This window comes from Macadamia integrifolia, unplaced genomic scaffold (genome assembly GCF_013358625.1).
Source record: "Macadamia integrifolia cultivar HAES 741 unplaced genomic scaffold, SCU_Mint_v3 scaffold187, whole genome shotgun sequence".
Classification (NCBI taxonomy): Eukaryota; Viridiplantae; Streptophyta; class Magnoliopsida; order Proteales; family Proteaceae; genus Macadamia; species Macadamia integrifolia.
Window position 1 is genome coordinate 99,377 of NW_024868395.1, and position 20,775 is coordinate 120,151.

Sequence of the window (20,775 nt, forward strand, 5' to 3'; positions counted from 1 at the left end):
CGAGTTTCACGGTACGCTGTCAGCTAACTTTAATAAAGCTCCATCGATCTTGACCTCTGTTAGTTAAAACGGGAACGGCAAAAAAACATTGTTCGGTACGGACATGTTTTAAACGGATCAAAACGTGAACGGGACGGTCAAAAATACGGTCAAATACGAAAAAAACGGGAAAAAATAAAAAACGGACGGTACGTGTTTTAAACGTTTATATTTAAATAATACAGTGTAAAAAAAACGGCAATATATAGACATAAATTGACATAATAATTCTCTAAATACCTGGATAACAATCAAAATAAATATAGATAATATCCATATTTCAATTCAAATTCTAAACCTATTATGTCATGAAATAACATCAAAAATATATCCATCCAAAGATTAATATAAGATCCAAAATACACCATTCAAATATCCAAAATACATCATTTAAATATCCAAAATCATCATCCAAACTACATAATCCAAAATGTATCATCCAAATTACATCATCCCATTTCATTAAAAAAAAAAGCACAAGTGTATCATAATATAGAATTAGGTTGATCATGAATAGGTTCAACATATGTCTCTTCAAGTCTCTCTGTCTCCAACTCAATGTTTACATCAGGCAAATCACCAAGTTTCTCTAGGTCAATAGGTTTTGTATCCTGAATTGCTCGGCTTTCATACTTCTCCTTCATCAAAGAATTCATTCTAATGTATACCAAATCTTCTAACATTTCTGGAGTTAACCTGTTCCTCTTCTTTGTTTGTGCAGCGTCCCAAGCACTCCAATTCCTCTCGCAAGGAGAGGAACTACAAGGTTGGCTTAAGATTCTGCAAGCAACCTTCTGAACCACAGGAAGACAACCACCCATATATTCCCACCAAATCCCTACAAATTAACACAAGTAAACACATATCAAATTAACACAAGTAAACACATATAAGGATGATATACAAATAGAAATATAAACTTAATTAACTAACAGACTTACTTGGATGGTTAGTTTTCATTAAAGACTTTCCTGTGATATTGAACAAATTTGGGTTCCTCATTCGATATTCAACCATTTCTGCAGTGAATTGCTCATAATCTTCTTGAGGAACCATGGTTGCCACAATACATTCTTGAGCTTTCACAACTGTATTTGTCTCAATAAAAAGTCCACCATCAAACAAATTATTAGGATTTAAAGCTGCAGCAAGCACATGAACAGGATGAATTATATTCTTTTCCACCCTTGTATCAAACAAATCCAATATGGTAAAGTACTTTACTCCATCACTCTCCTTTAACTTCCTCAATTTTTCTTTTGCCCTAACAGTTGCTTCATACAAGTAACATGCAGTGGAACCATCTGAATCAACAAGGCGAAGAATCCTGATGAGAGGATCCATAAAAGCAATAACCTCCTTTGCCTGTTCCCAGAATATATCAGATTGAATTATCCTGACAGTCTTTAATGCTATTTCAACTCTATTGCAATGGAAGCCTCTCCATTCAGATGATGCAACCAATAGCCTTAACTCATTCTCAACTACAATAAGAGATTGGAGCATTAAAAAATTAGTAGCAAACCTTGTCTTGCAAGGCTGCTTAATCTCTTTGGCATTTGTGAATTCCCTCATTAAGGCTATAATAGCTGTGTGCCTGTGCATATAATCCACTACATGTTTACCATCATCAATAATTTCCCTCACCCATCTAACATGCTTATGGATATCCTTTAAAAGCAAATTAATCCCATGTGCAGCACAATTTGTTCGATACATGTGAGACCATTTTCCAATCAACATATCACCACAACAATTATAGTTAGCACCATTATCTGAAACAAATTGCACAACATGTTGTGGTCCAAGCATTTCAATAACATTAGATATTTCTCTAAAAAGATATTCAGCAGTAATACTATTTGAACCACAATCAATACACTTCAGAAATACAGCCCCACCAGGAGAATAAGCTATCACATTGACCCAAGACCTCTTCTTTAGGTCAGTCCAAGAATCAGACATTATTGTGCAACCTGTGCCACCCCATGTTGACTTTATGTTGCTCACATATTCCATGATCTCTACCTTAGCTTCAGGAATCAAACGGGTACGAAGAGTAGAGTAACTAGGAATAACAAAACCCTGACCATAGGCACAAGCACCTTTCATCATTTGAATAAAAGATTCTGTCTGAATAACATTGAAAGAAATGTTATTCTTAACAAAAAATTCTCCTATCATCTTTTCTAATGACTTCTTGTCTTGTTTAGCAGCCAACTCTACCATTGTGGTTTGATGAATGCTCCTACCAAGAGAACTTGTGGAGCCAATTCCACTTTCTAGGGTCTCATTCGTCCTTTTCTTTTTAGATGCACTCAAATTCATTTCTGCATCAGGGACTTTTGTACAAATTTGAACATCATGGCCAGTCAAGCAAGCCAAATGAGCTTTCACTCGAGTAACACTACCAGAGTAGTCAAGTTCACAATAATTGCATTTAAAACGGCTCGGCCCAAGTTGTTGTACATGTTCCCAAAACTTATCCTTTTTTCTAACCATTTTTCAGTAATATCAAGTACCTACATAATATGCAATCAAATATTTATTCAAATTTAATATATATGATGAGTACATATGAGAATTGAGAATAAAGAATTAACGATTAACAATCAAATATTCATTCATATTTTAACAAAGTATACTAAATTGTGGAACAAAGTGATTCTAAATTACCAAATAATTTCTGCAACTGAACAGAGAGAAACCTTTTCTCCTATATAACCCAGAAAAAAATAAAAAGAAGATGCTAAATCATAAGGGGCTGGAAGCTATGTATGGTCTATCGGATCCGTATAAAAAAACAAGGGTTAATGAGAATCAACCCAATGATGCAGCAGATGCCAGTTTGTGAACTAGCTTCTTGAAATTTCTGCAAGATCCTTCTTGATCCAAACAGCCACATGTTGCACCTTAAAAAAAAAAAGCAATCGTGAAGGTGAAATCAAAGTCTGGAATCTGGATATATCTACCTATAAGCCGACAACCAAGTAGGGTTGATCTTATATATTTTTAGAATTGTTGCTAACTAAAGGTGAATATTGTGGAAAACCTGATAGAAGGATTCCGAATAATTCCCTTTCATGTGTAGTATGTTAAACAAGAGCTTGGAGTGCATTGCATGAATAAGCTTGTGGTGAAGAACATAAGAATTTTCTGATCCAGTGAAACGAATATGTAAAATTATCATGTCTTGCCCAAATGTAGAGCTAGAAACCAGCCTCAATGAGAGCGGAGTAAGAGTATCACCAGATTTAGTGGAGGATGTCCTCAAGAGAGTTGAAAATGCTGGTATTCATTTCAGACCTATAGGTTCTTTGAATGGGCCGGGAAGCAGCGGAATTACACTCACAGTGTCAGAGCTTGCCACAGAGTTGTTAGAGACATGAGTTGTAGTGGTTGTTGGCCAACTTCTTTTATATACAGCGTCTTGGTTCATACTTATGGGATAGAGAACCGGATTGGAGATGCAGTAGACACATTTCTGGAGATGGAGAGGAATGGAGTAAAGGCTGATGTTGCTGTGTATAATGCTTTAATTGGTGCTTTCTGTAAAGTAAATAGGTTCAAGAATGCCTACAGGGTTTTGGATGAGATGGACCAGAAGGGAATACCACCAAATTCAAGAACCTGCAATATCCTTTTAAACAGCTTGATAAGCTCTGGTCAGACAGATGTGGCATATAGGGTATTATATCTATGTATGGCTCATTTAACCAGATCACAAAATATAAAGAAATCAAAAGGGAAAAAAATCAAAAACCTCTTTCTGCAACAATAGAAACAGGGGTGAAGTCGAATCCGGTGTTTGACCGTAGTCCGTAGTCCTTCGTCGTCCGTCGTTAGTCGTCCGTCGTCCGTCGTCCGTCGTCCGTAGTCCGTAGTCCGTCGTCAGTCGTCCTTGGTCCGTCGTCCGTGGTCGGCCGTAGTGAGGTGAAGTCCAGTCGTTCAGTCGTCCCTCGTCCGTCGCCCGCCGTAGTTAGGTGAAGTCGAGCTCGAGTCCAAAGTAGTTCAGTCGTCCAGTAGTTCAGTCGTCGTCGTCGTCGTCGTCGTCCAGTCTCCAGTCTTCCGTTCAGTCGTCGTCGTCGTCGTCCAGTCTCCAGGTGAAGTGTTTCCACTGGCCTCCGTCGTCGTCCTGGATCGTAGAGACGAAGACAACTCCGGCAGCACCGTGTTCACGAGAAACTGATGACCAGTCGTCAGTCGTCAGTCGTCCCTCGTCGTCGCCCGCCGTAGTTAGGTGAAGTCGAGCTCGAGTCCAAAGTAGTTCAGTCGTCCAGTAGTTCAGTCGTCGTCATCGTCGTCCAGTCTCCAGTCTTCCGTTCAGTCGTCGTCGTCGTCGTCCAGTCTCCAGGTGAAGTGTTTCCACTGGCTGCCGTCGTCGTCCTGGATCGTAGAGACGAAGACAACTCCGGCAGCACCGTGTTCACGAGAAACTGATGACCAGTCGTCAGTCGTCAGTCGTCCGTCGGTGGGAGAGAAGAAGAGAGGAAGTGAGAGTTAGGGTTGAAGTTTCAATTGAAATGGGGGATTTTGATTTGGGAATGGGCAAAATCGAACGGCCGAGAGTGAATTTTAAGTATTTTTTAATATCCGTTTTTTTTATAGTAAAAAAACGGATACGCGTTTGAAACGCGTTTTAAACTTTTAATATGCCCGTTCCCATTTTTTACCGGATTTCTGTGAATAGGTCGGCAAACGGCGTTTAAAACGCCAAAAATACGGTACGGCGTTTAAAACGCGTTTAAAACGCGAATTAACTAACTAGGATCTTGACCGTTAGATCAGAACCGATCTGTTATGATTGGCTCAGATCAAGATATGGAGAATCTCTTTATAGATTCTATGCACATGCGCTACACACAATCAAGACTCAATATGGTGAGGTGCCACACCATCATATCTAATACACTCCACCAATGACAAGCCTCGGGTAAGCATCTTCAACGCAAGCTCTTGCACGAACCGTCAGATCTGAATCTGACCGACGTGGCTCAATTTGAGCCGTGTATTAAGGATCCCTCTGATTCTCTTATATACACATAAGCCCCTACCTTCATATTTCCAATGCTAAACACCCCTTATCAACTAAGACCTTCAAAATCTCAAAATTACATAAAGCCCTTCAAATTTCAAAAATAAATTCCGAAAAATCCACCTAACACCGAGAGCATACTGATGAATTTTTGGTTTGGATTTTCAAACCGGCTTGACAGAAACACTTATAACTTTTTTATATGTTATCCAATCAAGATGAAACAAAGTGTGTTGGAACCGTAACTGGATGCTCTACGACTTTTCAGAAGACTCAATCATCTGACTCAGTCATGTAAAAAGATAAAAATTCCCTTAGATATTTCTAATGACGCATCTTTCTCATATAGAATCTAAACGTGATGAAATTATAACCATTGGAAAGATTGGATTTTTGTCGTATTGTTACATGGAGAACACTTCCTTTAAAAAATTCATCATCAATGCCGAAACTACCATCGACTGCCATAAATATCGTAACTTCTTCATATGGTATTGGAATATGACAAAATCTGATGCACTAGACTAGATAAATTACAATATATATTTTTCATGAAGAAGCGATCTTCCAAAAATGTTATTTTCACTATCGAAAATGCCCCCAAGCATAAATAGGCCAATTTTACCAGTTTTGATCTAGAAACCCGCACCATATACTAAGGATGTATCAAATCATTCCATCCATATCAAGCAGCTCTGTTCTCTCATCAGTGACACTGGACACTACCATGTCGTCATTTTCATCTATGTCACCCAAACTAGCCACGTCATCGCCGTCACATGGCCGGGTTGCCAACAAGGACAACCATAAAACAACAATCTCCCCCTTTGGAGTTGTTGGCAACCACCTCATCACTAATACACTCCAAAGCTCCAATAAGTAACTCTCTCCCCCTTTAGCAACAAGTACAAAGGGTGGAACTAATGGATTCCCCCTGAGTCCAATATGGGGGTAGCAACATCAAGTAACTTGCTCCCCCTCTCCCAATGCCCCTAGTGCTTGGGAAGAACCACCACTCCCATTTTCTGTCTGAGGAACTCAAACTGATCTTTGGGAAGTGGTTTAGTAAAGATATCAGCCACTTGCTCTGTTGTGGAAACAAACTCCATCCTTACTTCACCTTCCATTACCTTGTCTCTTAAGAAATGATACCAGATAGCAATGTGCTTCGTTCTGGAATGCATCACTGGGTTCTTGGAGATGTTGAGAGTACTAGTATTGTCACAATATAGTGGCATTGCCTGCTTAACCTCCACACTCAGATCATTCAACATCTGCTTCATCCATAACACTTGTGTACAACAAGATGTAGCTGTAATGTATTCTGCCTCTGCAGTTGAAAGAGAGACTAACTCTTGCTTCTTACTGTGCCATGCCACCAAGCTGCTCGCTAAATAGAATACACCACCATTGGTATTTTTCCTGTCATCCACACATCCAGCCCAATCTGCATCTAAAAAAGCTGACAAACTAAAGTTCTTTATCTTCGGATACCATAACCCAAACTCACTAGTCCCTTTCAGATATCTGAAAATTCTCTTCACTACTGCCACGTGTGTCTCCTTTGGTCCTGCTTAGAATCTAGCTACCATGCACAACTTGTAAGATGTCAGACCTACTAGCTGTCAGATATAATCGGCTACCAATCATTGACCTATACAAGGTCTGGTCAACTGATGGAGAGTAATCTTCCTTACTCAACTTACACCTAGTCATCATAGGTGTACTAACTGGCTTGCAATCCTCCATGGTGAATCTCTTCAACATCTCCCTCACATACTTGGACTGAGATATAAAGATACCTTCCTTCTTCTGACTGATCTGCAAACCCAAGAAGAATGATAGGTCACCCAACATGGACATCTCAAACTCATCTTGCATCCTCATTGCAAAATCTCTGCACAACTTATCTTTATCACCCCCAAATATGATATCATCTATATACACAACCACCATAAGCTAACTGATTTCTTCAGTTCTGATGTAGAGATTACTGTCCACTAAGCCTTTCTTAAAACCCAACTTGCACAAGTAAGAGTCCAATCTGGAGTACCATGCCCTTGGAGCTTGTTTCAAACCATAAAATGCCTTCTTCAATCTGTACACAAGAGTGGGGTCCTCACTCAGCTAAAACCCATTAGGCTGTTCTATGTAAACCTTCTCTTCCAAATTTCTATTTAGAAAAGCTGATTTGACATCCATCTGATAGACCTTGAACCCCTTGTACACTGACAAAGCCAAGAATATTCTGATAGCCTCAAGTCTTGCCATTGGAGCAAAAGTTTCCTCAAAATCAATGCCTTCTACTTGAGCATACCCCTTGCATACAAGTCTTGCTTTATTCCTCCCCACTTGACCATCTTTATTGAGTTTGTTTCTGAAAACCCATTTAGTACCAATCACATTCTTGTCAACTGACTTAGGGACTAGATCCCAAGTGTCATTCCTCTCTATGTAATCAAGTTTTTCATTTATGGCCTTCATCCAACTCTCATCATTGCTTGCCTCATCAACAGTTTTTGGTTCAATCTTTGAAAGAAGAGAGTAGGTGTTGGTCTTCATTCTTCTAGTCTGAACACCTACAGTGGGGTCACCAATGATTAACTCATCTATTTTTCGTTGATCAACTCTGTTGTGTCCCCTCTGCTCATTTAAATCTACCTCAGTCTGTTTAACATCAACCTCGTCTTTGCTTTTGGGTCTACTATCATCCAGGTCATTCTCATCATCAAGATCTTCAAATTCTAGAAGATCATTTCCTAAGCCTAAAGGAATATCCATTTTTTTATCAACTGTGACATCAGCACTCTCTACAATTTTTCCAAGTCTGTTGTTGTAACATCTATAAGCCTTACTTGAAGTGGAATAGCCTAAAAATATACCCTCATCAGCCCTATCATAAAACTTACCCAAATCTTGAGTTGTGTTCTTGATGTAACACTTGTTACCAAAGACCTTGAAGTGTCTTGCTGTAGCCCTTCTTCCAAACTAGATTTCATATGGAGTCTTGCTTTCATGAGGTCTCAACATACATCTATTATGGATGTACACAGTAGTTAGAACTACCTCCTTCCAGAGCTTTTTACCCATATCATTCTCTGCCAGTATTGTTCTGGCTATGTCTTACACTATTCTACTCTTTCTCTCTGCAACACCATTCTGTTGGGGTGTTCTTACAGCTGAAGTTTGTTTTCTGATACCATGCTCATAGCAGTATTCTTCAAAATCATCCCAACTATACTCACCTCCTCTGTCAGATCTCAGACACTTTATCTTCTTCCCTATCTGATTCTCAACTTGCTTCTTAAAGATCTTAAATCTTTCTAAAGCCTCTGACTTATGTTTCAAGAACATCACCCACACCATTCTTAAATGATCATCAAAAAACAACATGATGTATCTCTCTCCTAAGGTGCTAGGTGTCCTCATAGGACCACATAGGTCTGTGTGAATCAACTGCAATAGAGAACTGGAATAGTACTCCTTAGACTTGTAGGAGATTCTGGTTTGCTTTCCTTTCTGACAAGATGCACATATAGGATTAGAGAGTTTCTTCAACTCAGGAACATCTCTCACTACCTTCTTCGAAGAAATCTTGGTAAGGTTCTTGAAACCAATATGCCTAAGTCTTCTGTGCCACAACCATGTCTCCTCATCTATGCTGACCATGCAAGAATCTTTCTCTAACTCTATCAAGGTGTACAAGTTCCCTGAAGTTCTCTGTCCATTAGCTACAACCTTTCCACTGCTTGATCTTCTTATCTCACACCCTTTACTAGTGAAAGTTACTTCATGCCCTTTGTCACAAATTTTACTGATGCTGAGAACATTGTGTTTGAGCCCTTCAACATATAAGACATCTAGGGATTTCACCTTCCCATGGTTCAGACTTATGGACCCCTTCCCTGTAATTCTGGCACCATTGTTGTTGCCAAACTTCATAGATCCACCTTCAAATTCATGTAATTATTCAAACCTTTCCTTATCTCCTGTCATGTGGCTTGAGCAACCACTATCAAGAATCCATGGAGTAGAGTCTCCTTGAGCCTTAAAAGCTCTCTGAATAACAAATGCTGCTACATCTTCTTCATCTTCTACTCTCTCTCTCTCTGAACCTAGACTTTCTTGATAGATTGAGATTTCTTTGCTTTCTTTTGTCTTGAGAACTGTCTCTCCATCTCATCATCTTCCGTGTTTCTGAAAACTCTCTGCTTACCTCTATTCTCATGTCTTGGTGGGGGAAACGCAGTTCTACAATTCCTTGCAATATGTCCAAGGTTGTTGCATCTGTAACATTCAAATGTTTTCTCCATAAAATGTACAAAAATATTTTTGTCCACATAACTCCTTGGACCGATGTTGAACTTGCAATCTGAGATATTGTGTCTAAAAGTGTTGCATTTGTAACAATAACCTTGAAAGGTGTGCCTCTGCATCACAGGTTCCATCTGCCATCTGTAAGGAGCTCTAAAGTTGTTAAATGCTCTAGGTTTCTGTTGAGGACCTTGACTGTATCCATAGCTCTCTGCTCTCCTGCTTGGCCTTGCCAACTATGGTTATCTAGTATGATTAGTCTTATGGAATATAGATGGATTTCCTCTTCTGAATGGACCAGTCTGCACTCTATCTTTTTGTACTGCTCTCTTGACATTGCCAGCAGTAGCAACATGTGCCTTTCCTCTTTGAGCATTCCTGTCATTGACTTTGATAGGATTATGTACTGTTCCCTTACCATTTGCCTTGGTATTTTTGAAAGATTTCCCAACAAATCCAAGCCCAAACTTGAAGTGAGTTGGTCTTTGAGCATTGATGATGTCATTAAGCTTCTTACTATTAGGATGCTCTTTTGGAGTAGAGTCATCTTCAACATCTTCATTTTCTAAGTCTTCTCTCTCAATCTCAGTTCTCCCATAGTCTTCAACCTTAGCCTTTAATAAGGCTAGCTCATCTGCATAACCATCAAATTGTGCAAGAATCTCATATTGCTCCTCTAGTTGTGCTTTCAAAGCCACTTTCTCTAACTCAAGAGTGTTGCAGTCAATGGTCTTCTGTGAGAGTTGATACTCAATGTCATCTAAGGTCTTCCTTAACTTATTGGCTTGATCTCTCAACTCAAGAACTAATTGTTCTTGCCCCTTAAGGTCTTAAGTGACCTTTTTCACTTTCTTCCTTTCTCTTTTAAGCTCTCTAAGAGCAACTGTGAGTTCAGCCTCTAGATGTGATTTTTCATCTTCCTCTTCTTCTTCTGTAGAATCTTCCTTGCTAGAAGAATCTTCTTTGTTTTCTTCTACATCTATTGAGACCATGAACATAGCCTCATCATCTTTGTCATTAAATGATTCTTCAGACTCTTCATCAATGCTCTTCAGTCTTCCCCAGATATCCTTGGCTGAGTCACAATCCATTACCTTAGCCATCACACTCTTATCCGATGCTGAGAATATTGCATTCATAGCCTTCTGATTGTAACAATAAGCCTTCTTAGCTTCATTGTCAACTGGACCTCCTTCAGGTTCTGTGTACCCAATTAGAACTAATGCCCAAAATCATAACCTAGTGAACCTAGGTACGACTACATTCTCCTCTTCCATAAGATAAAATCAGATCCATTAAACTTTGGTGCTTGTCTTGAATAACCTTCACCTGCCATATTGTCACTGTCACTGCCTCTGGGGATCACTCAACTGTTGATCAAACTATCACTGAGTATCGGCTCTGATACCAATTGTTGTAACCCGACAGTCACTAAGAGGGGGGTGAATCAGTGAGTCTAATTCTGCTCCCCAAAAAAAATTATCTGATGTCTGGCCAAGAAAAACCTGATATACCTGTCCCTATTTACGTACAGTCGTATGCACACTCAGCCTCTCATAGGCACTTCCAAGTGTGCACACCCATTCCATATTCCATGCACTTCAATACAAAATACAAACAACAAGCACCCACAACACGATTTTTATGACGTTCGACAATTTTCTTACAATCCCGGAGTAGTGCCTGTAAAGGCTTCGTACCTATTCAATACACTACTTTTGACTACACCCACACCTAATTTTCTCAAGCCGAAGCTGAGATGGCACTCCCAGTGTCGGTATAATGTGTAGCACCCACTATACGGGAGCACCCACTTCCGGTGCTTAGCACCCACTAAGCACTTAATAAAGAATACAGTAAATTTAGGCTTATATCAATACCCTTCAGTCAAGCTTTGCCTAGCATATACATCTACAACTAGCTAGCATACTTACAGTTCATCCACAACTAACCTAGCATGTATACATTCATCCACAACTAACCCTAACATACATACATGCATGTAATGTAAATCAAAGGTTAGAGAATCTCACAACCGATTGCCTGGGATGGCTGAAAACTTGTACTGACAAGTTTGGTGCTCACATCTTCTCTCTCCTTAGCTTCTTGCTCTTCAAAGCAAACACATCCTTACTTTCTCCTCTTCCTCCTTGGTTTTGAGTTAATGTATCATTAACACACCTCGACCACCTCTTTTACCTCCTTTAATGGCCTAATAACATTTATCATCAAGTATTCATGTTCATTCAAGGACCAACAAAGAGAGAGAAGCTTCTCTTACCAAAATCGTAGCCTTTCTTCACTCAAAACTCATTTTTCTTCATTCCAAGAAGTTGTAACTTGGTTCACCCAAATCCGAGTTAAAATGAGGGAGATATGACTATTTGAAGTTGGAGCAATGAGATAGCCTGAAATGGAATTTTCGTAGGGGTGGCATAGGCTACACCGACGGTGCACGCAATACAGGTGTAGAACTAGCCATAGATCTCATCAAAAGGCATCTCTTTATCTGAGCCATCCGATTAAACCAACGGACAATAGATCTAAACCATAGGTTTTGAATCTCAATGACATCATAATGACGTACGCGCTGACATTGTCAGACGCATTGTCGATCACCAATTGGTTGGTGTAGCGAGTTTCATGGTATGTTGTTGGCTAACTTTAATAAAGCTCCATCGATCTTGACCATTAGATCGGAACCGATCTGATATGATCGGCTTAAATCAATAGATGGAGAATCTCTTTATAGATTCTATGCACATGCGCTACACACAATCAAGACTCAATATGGTGAGGCGCCACACCATCATATCTAATACACTCCACCAATGACAAGCCTCAGGTAAGCATCTTCAATGCAAGCTCTTGCATGAACCATCAGATTGGAATCTAACTGATGTGGCTCAATTTGAGCCGTGTATTAAGGATCCCTCTGATTCTCTTATATACACATAAGCCCCTGCCTTTATATTTCTAGTGCTAAACAACCCTTATCAACTAAGACCTTAAAATCTCAAAATTACATAAAAGCCCTTCAAATTTCAAAAATAAATTCCAAAAAATCCACCCAACACCAACAGCATACTGATGAATTTTCGGTTTGGATTTTCGAACTGGCTTTACAGAAAAACTTATAACTTTTTCATACAATATTCGATCGAGATGAAACAAAGTGCGTTGGAACCATAACTGGATTCTCTACGACTTTCCAGAAGACTCAATCATTTGAATCAACCATATAAAAAGACCAAAATGCCCCTAGACATTTTTAATGATGCATCTTTCTCATACGGAATCGAAACATGATCAAATCAAAACCGTTGAAAAGATTGGATTTTTATCGTATTGTTATATGGAGAACACTTCCTTTAAAAAATTCATCTTCAATGTCAAAACTACCCTCGACTGCCACAAATGCCATAACTTGTTCATACAGTATCGAAATACGACAAAATCAGATGCACTGGACTTAATAAATTGTAATCGATATTTTTTATGAAGAAAAGATCTTCCAAAAATGTCATTTTCACTTTTAAAAATGCCCCGAGTGTAAATAGGCCAATTTTACCAGTTTTGACCCAGAAACCCGCACCACATACTAAGGATGTATCAAATCATTCCATGCATACCAAGCGGCTCTGTTATCTCATCGGTAACACTGGACACTACCATGTCATCATTTTTATCCATGTCACCCAAAATGGCCACGTCATCACCGCCATGTGGCCAGGTTGCCAACAAGGACAATCATAAAACAACACATATTAGTTTCTAGATTCTTGTCACATCTAACTCCGGTGTTCTTCCCTACATCTTGGGAGGATCCTTGATACTAGGCCTCCCTTAGGATTCTGTTCTCCACTCGTGTGCCGGTGGTTATCAAGGCATCAAAATTCTATAGATGTTGGCAGTAAAGAACATCATAATAAGGTGTTGATAAGTTCTCTATCAACATCTCCACTTGCTCTACTTCCAAAGGCCGATCTGCCATCTTAGCGGCCTTATCTCTAAACCTCATCAAGAAGGCAGTGAATCCATCTCTAGGATGCTTCCTCAACGTCTCAAGCTCTCATCGCTTCACATCTACTTCGGTGTTGTATGAGTATTGTTTGGTGAAGGCTTTCACCACCGTTGCTTAATTCTGAGTTTGGGATGACTCCAACTGTGTGAGCCACCTTAGTGCTGGTTCCGATAGGGTCAGCATGAAGGCTTGCCCCATCTGGTTATCTACAAGGTGCCATGACTTGGCGATGCTGAGAAAAATTGAGGTTAGCCTTGGGGTCAGTCTGGCATTTGAATTTTTTGAGAATTCTTGCCCCAGAGAAGAAACTCATTTCCTCTGAATCCATTGTTTGACTTTTTGAGCCTTTTCTTGCTCGAATCATGTTTTTCAACTTCTCTAATTGCTCTCTGAGTTTCCTTTCTTTCTCTATTTTTAGAGGCTCCATTCGGACATGTGCGGTAAACTCCTCTTCCTCATCTTCAATCATTACCCTGGGAGGAGGGACCCTGGAATAGACACCTAGTTGACCAATTGGACGGGTAGGTGAGGATCCTCTTTGACTGGTTGGCCTGACTTACTCTGGTTCTTCCGAGTCAACTTGAGAAGAGTTCCTGCGATAACTTATAGCTCCATTCTATTCCATATCTCCCATAGCTGGTGCTGGCTCATTCCTGGGATCAGCTCTAGGAGGTTTCTGAATTGTATACAATATTTAAGCTATCCCTCTCAACTTTAGTTAGTTCTGTTTGCAAGGTCACCCGTAGCTGTTTTCCTGTTCGTGTGATTCAGAGTCGTGTGGATCTGTACTAACTAGGCTGTAATCACTTGGTAGTAGATAATCTCGGAGAGATGACGGAGGTGATACTGGACTTAGGCGAGTCAACCGATTACCCTGACTCATCCAAAGGGACCACAGAGAATACTTGAAGTATGGAATTGTGCCTGAACCAAAAGTGGCTTATTTTGAGATTCTTGAATTCCCAACCCTTTGTTCACACATTCAGTAGATTAACAACCAACAATCCATCCAAAGTTAATCCGCTTAATGATAGGGGTTGGATAGGGTTCGATGCCCTGGTCCACCTAATGTCATAAGATTCATATAAATGGATTATCGAGAATATTCCCATAAGACATTCCATGTAATAAAGTCATGCTTTCCTAACACTTTTTCCCACTAGGTGTCCTTTCTTAAGATTTTCTCGGGACTTTTTGGGACTTGACGTGACTCTGACGAGATTGGCCCTGAGTCACGTGTCTGGACTTTTTCCTTAAGGAGGAGGGACACCTTTTATCTGAAACCCACTAAGGAAAGCAATTCTTTACGATGGGAATATAATATAGGAATATTACTTTTTAAGACCGCAAACAAGTTCTACAGTTAGATTGTGGCGCTCTTAGCATCTTCATCTATTTTCTATATGATGCAAGCATGCGATGGATGCAATAGGACTGACAAGGCTTCCTTGACAGGATCTATTTACACAAGGTACATGATCCTTTTGATATACCCGTAGGTACGAGATCAAGGGGGTGACTTCCTTGCCTATTACTCATAACTACACACAAGGTTAAGCAACTGGCCATGGGTTGGTAGAACCGTGAGTGATTATGTTCAAAAGTGTAATGTAGGGTAACCATCATTCGATCTCAGAATGATAAAGTTCATGGACCTCCCCAAGGGTGTGTGCACAATTACAGACATCCTCACTGTTTGATGACACATTCGATTTCAGAATGTCATAAAGTGCACGGACCTCCCGAGGGTGCTGGAACAATTACAACATCCTCGTCATTCGATGTTACCTTCCATTCTTGTGCAGGAAGCGAGTATCATTTGCTCTTAGAGTACTTAGTATGTCATGCACTGACCTCCCCAAGGGTGCAAGCATGACAGGGAGTACCCTCGCCAAATGATTTCACTTTGAGCACGATGCATTATGCAGTTATGAATACAATTACAAACATGGGTTAGCCAAACATGTTTTGAAACAAATATGGTGGAAAATGTTCTTGCATTTAAAGGTAGCATCTAGTATTGGAAGTTTGACATTTATCCCCCTGTGGAGTCGCCTCTATAAGGGTAGCGGCTGGAGATGATGAGATGTCTCCCTTCCCTTAGGGGGAAAAGGACTCACATCCCATCCTCTCTCCTCCCTTTCTCTTTCATATGAGGGGAGAGGTTCGTGTCATGTGTGCTTTGCTTACTGGCCCCGTACCTCCGTATTGCCACTCGGAGATACGTCGAGGCCTATTTCGCAAGAGTGTGAAATTTGTTATTTGAGACGGGGGTTTAATGATGGTCTAATACAGGGATTAGGATCATACAAATGGGGTTTGGAGTCACCACCTAGAGTTATAGGCCTAGGACCAGGGGGTGGGCCCAATTCCTGAGAAAAGGGCCCAAAAGTTGGTCTAGTCCAGAGATTTCGGGTAAGTGTCAGGTTACAAAATTGGGAAGGTGTTAGGCACCCAATCTGCCTAGTTCAATCAGTCTTCCTACTAGATGCTTAAGAACGAACATTTTCCATAATTATTACTATTCTACATGCATGGCTAAGTTATCACACATTTACATTAATTGAATTCAAACTACTATATACACTAAAACAAGGTCTATATAAAGTCTACTTTAGAACAAGTTGGTTAAGAAATTATACCTTAACTTAACCCCTTGTTTCGGATCAAGAGGGGCAGGCCCCTGATTAGTACTGGCTCGGACTATTTTATGTGTTTCTCCTGGCTCAGGGGAAGATGGTCTTTACCTCCAACTTCCTTTCTTGAGAGATGTTGATTGTGATGGTTTACGGGCAGGGTTCTGGCTAGGAACGGTTACTTTTGGATTTGGATTCGGACAGAGCTTCGGCTAGGGAAGGTAATTTTCAGATTTGGATTCAAACAGAGCATCGGCTAGAGGAGGCTATATCCAGATTTGAATTCGGTGGTACTCCGATAGAGCTTCCGCTGGGGATAGGCTAGGGGAAGGCTAGGCTAAGGTGGCACTTAGGCAGAGCTTCCACTAGGAATGGCTATTTTTGAAAATATTCCAGGGGCACTCGGACAGGGCTTCCACTAGGACTGCTATTTTTGGAAAGAAACGGATTGACATAAAAATGGATTGAAGATCTCTAATGTCTCGAAGAACACTTTGAAGATCCAAACAAAGTTTTGGATCTTAACAAATATCTCTTCGTAGACCCGAAGAAGCTCAAGGGGGAGGGATTTCTATTTCTAGTAAAACTCAAGAACACTCAAAGGAGGGGGTTGAAGAACATACTACTTTTCACAAAACTAGATTGAACTAAGGACTTAGATTGAAGATCTTCAAATTCCTGAAGAACACTTCAAAGATCCGAACAAGATATTGGATCTTGAGGAAGATCGCTCCGAAGATCCAAAGAAAGTCAAGAGGGGGAGGGGAGGAAAGTTTCACTATAATGGAGTGAGGTGGGATTTTGGTGTGTTTTTTCCAAAGGAGGGGTTATTTATAGGTTTTTTAGGCCAATAGGAAAGGGGGAACCTCTTTGCCCGACAGACAAAAAGGAGGTTCTTGTCTAAAGTGGGGGAAGAGGACCTTTATACACTGGGTAAAAGAGGGGTTTTGACCAAAATGGGTGGGGAGGGCTTTTGTCCACTAAGTACAATAGGGATTTTTGGGAGAGAGAATTACTAGCACAAAAGAGATTTTTTGGCTTTAAGTGGATGAAGGGGGAATCCCTTCACCTACCAGGCCAGTGGAAACACCATCTCGGCCATTTTCGGTGGCGCGAATGATTGGGTCGAAGTGCATAGGCCATGGGGCCAGGCAGTGCGGGAAATATCATGGGTGTGCGGCTCATGGTGCACGGGTAGTGGTGCGTGGGTGGGAAAGTTGGCAGCACATGGTGCGCATGTATATGCAGGTTGGCCTGTTGGCTAGTGCTTGCATGCATGGGCTTGCCTGTTGGTCAGCACACAAGCATGAGGTAGGGGCACAGGCCAGTGCCCGTAGGGGCATGGGTTTGTGCCCATGGGGGTGCGAGACAAGGGGTGGGGGCATGGGCAGGGGGTGTGGGGCCGCGGGCCTTTGAGGCATGGGGGCAGGCAGGCTGGTGCGAGGCTACAGGCATTAGGTATAGGGGCACAGACCTATGTGTGGAAGCACAAGCTATGGGGCACAAGGGCACAAGCTACGGGGCACAGGGGCACGGGCTACGGGGCACGGGGGCATGGGTTGTGGGTGTGCATGGCAGGGGTAGGTTGGTGTGCATGGCAGGGGGCTAGTGCACATAGGGTGGGCTAGCTTGGGTGACATATGCTACGACCATGTGTTGCTCCCCATGGGCAGTAAGCACACGTGCGGGCTAGCGTGCTGGCTAATGCGCATAACGCGCGTAATTCACTGGTTTTTCTGGTGATGATTATAGGAGATCTGTTGGTCCAGTTTTGACGTGCCATATATCGTCAAAATTGTAATCTCAAGCACTATCCATCTATACGGTCATCTAAATCGGATTCTTTCGTATAAAAAAATTCAAAATTAGACCCTCTTCTCTCTCGCACGAGGTTTTCTAGGGTTTCATGTCTAGGAGTGTTTTTGGGTTATTTGTGTAGATAAGGGATGAATTTTTGGGCGTTTGGGGTAGGTAGGGGATTTTTCTAGGTTTCCAGTGGGATTGTTCGTGTGCACAGCATACATGTGAGAAAGTGTAATATTTCAGGAATGATTGCGGGAGATCTGTTAGTCTGATTTTGACGTGCCATATATTGTTGGAATCGTATTTCTGAGCACTATCCATCTATACAGTCATCTTGACCACATTCCTTCATATATAAAAAGTCAAAATTGGACCCTCTTTTCTCCCACATGGGGATTTTCAGGGTTTTGGGTAGGGGAATATTTCCATCATCATCTCATTGATCGGAAGCCGAAAGTCGCATCTAAGATCCATATTTCATCATAGCCAGAGGAGGGTGAGAAAATTGGGTGTCTACAAAGGATTGGGCGGATAAGTTACCACTTGCTTTAGGGCATATCGGACTTCTGTATGATCCTTGACAGTGGAAACTCCTTTTTCTTTGGTATATGGGGTCGGGGTGGTTCTACTCATGGAAATCCTAGTAGCATCCCTAAGGGTGCTTCTTGATAGTTAGTTACCTGAAGGAGAATGGGTGAAGGCCAGACACGACGAGCTCAATTTTTTTGACGAAAGACGTATGAAGGCCATGAATAAACTAAAGAAATATCAACTGAGAATGGTAAGGGCCTTCAACAAGAATGTGAAGCCCCGTCACATAGAAGAGGGTGAACTTGTTCTTCGAGAACAAAGAGCCCCAATTCATGACCCAAGAGGGAAATTCAGGCACAACTAGAGTGGCCTATTCACTGTCAAAGAGATTCTATTAGGCAAGGCTGTAAAACTCATAGACCACAATGGCGAAGAAATACCCAGATTGGTCAATATGGATCAACTCAAGAAATATTATGTCTGAAGGGTGAATAGCCCGAACTATGCTAGACCTGATTCCTCTCAAGGGATACATAGGCAACTTGACATGTACAAGTGCGGTCTCAACAATCTCAAGGCAATAAATTGTTTACTAGATTAATAATCAAGGTATCTAAAAAGATCATCATAGCTTGTGTCCCCCAAGTATCACCATTTGGCATGCAAGGCCATTAGGCATCCGTCATCCGTCTATGGTCCTCCATATTCTTATCCAGAACTCCATCCCCCAAAAGTCACCACCTGACACTAGTGTATCAAGGCTAGGTCATTTCCCACCCTTGATTAGTCAAAAAAGAGGATTTTGATGCAACAGTGGTAAAGGTTTGGTTATGTCAATAGCTAATAAGTGATACTTTAAAAAATCATCATATCTCTTCTTTGCTTATGACGGTTTTAGGAAAAGTCATGGACTCTTTAGATGTGACATTAAGGAAATGAACCATGGGCATAAGTGTGGTGACACCAGGACTACTAGAATCTATGAGTATGTCAATGATTAGCCAGATTAGGTGCATCGAGCTACATCACAATCTGCTTCGATAGGTGCCTCAGCATTGGGATGCCGATCTTCTTGTATTTTGGTTTGGGTTGGTTGAGACCTGTCTAACTCTCAAAGAATTTTGAGTTTATATGCTATCTCCACCTAAGGGCAAGTTGATTCAACCATCTTTCAAGGAAGACCACTCAGAGGTGATTCAAGATTTTTTTCGATGGGAAAAGGAGGAAATGAAGCAGTTCATTAGATATGGGAAGATTGACATTTTGAAGGTGGCTAGGATCTTCATTCGGTACCTCCATTGGGGGGAGTCCATTAGCAAAGATCGCAGGATGCTTATCTATTATGCATGATAGCTTGCTATGTTCTCTGAATTCCTAGACGTGGTGCACTACTTGTTCTAACAGAGGTGGTCAAGGAATTGAAGAAAGGAGGAGATATCATTCCTACAATCCTTGCAGAGACATTCAAAAGACTTGATGACATGAGCCATAGCTGTACATTTGGACTTGATCATTATCATGGAAGTCTTGCTATTTTCCAACTTTGACTACTTAAGAAACTGAAGCTAATCAGGCCGTTAAATGGAGGTCAACTCAGAGCTCTTTGTTACCGAGAAAGGAGAGAAGCCCCAAAAATTTAAGTTCATTGTTGATTGGAAAGAGTACCTACATAGAAGAACTACAAAGGATATTGCATGGGGATGCCTAGGGAAGCCACAAGAGGATTTTCTGATGAAGACCCTTAGATGCAACTACGTTAGGTTGATGGGATTGACTCACATGTCCTTTTATTTGCTTACGTATATCAGCCGACAGTATAGATAGAAACAAGGGGACCCAGAGGAGTTGGTGAATTTTTACCCACCCGAAGAACTGTCTCCCTATATTGTTACCTACCTATCTTGTTTATGGTAGGAAAGTTATTTTTATGTAATTCACTTGGTAGCAAAATGAGGAGATATTTGGATTTTCATGTTATCCCTATTATTCTAATGGAGAATTGAGTTACGAAATTGATTATGCCTGAAAATTCAAAACCATAAACAAAGGGAGATTTTCTTTGTGCCAAAGATAGGTTTTCGTTCATAAAATGCCAAAAAAAAATGATGAACAAACATGGGGAGGGAAAAGAAAAAGAAAAAGATATACATATGTTTGTGTTTGTCGGAACTACAAGAATAAATCTCTAGGAGTCAAAATCCTCGTCTGAACCATACTCGGCATCATCCTCATGGAAGGCCGAAGAGCTGGAAGGTGCTAATCCTGAACTCGCCAATCTCTGTGTGAGATCCTTAATCTGCATCTACTGATGGGCATTCTCTTGTTGATAAGAGCTAACCTATCTCCTTAAGGCGTTGTTATCCCTTTCCTGGGAAATATAGGGAATGATCAAG

General features: G+C 40.9%; 1 protein-coding gene across 1 annotated transcript; it reads right to left on the reverse strand.

Annotated features, from left to right (window-relative positions):
- Positions 1-353: 353 nt before the first annotated feature.
- Positions 354-1,873, reverse strand: LOC122065065. Its single transcript, XM_042628858.1, has 2 exons — positions 981-1,873; positions 354-877 (listed from the first exon to the last, which is right to left on the reverse strand). Exons 1-2 carry the CDS (start codon positions 1,849-1,851, stop codon positions 525-527), a joined length of 1,224 nt encoding a protein of 407 aa, XP_042484792.1. The 5' UTR covers positions 1,852-1,873; the 3' UTR covers positions 354-524.
- Positions 1,874-20,775: the final 18,902 nt, after the last annotated feature.

Bases quoted from the DNA above. Each gene is read 5' to 3' on its own strand.
- LOC122065065 (XM_042628858.1), bottom strand. From the start codon at position 1,851: ATGCTTGGACCACAACATGTTGTGCAATTTGTTTCAGATAATGGTGCT. The intron at 878-980 runs GTAAGTCTGTTA...GTTAATTTGTAG, and splicing joins AATGAAAACTAACCATCCAA to GGATTTGGTGGGAATATATG.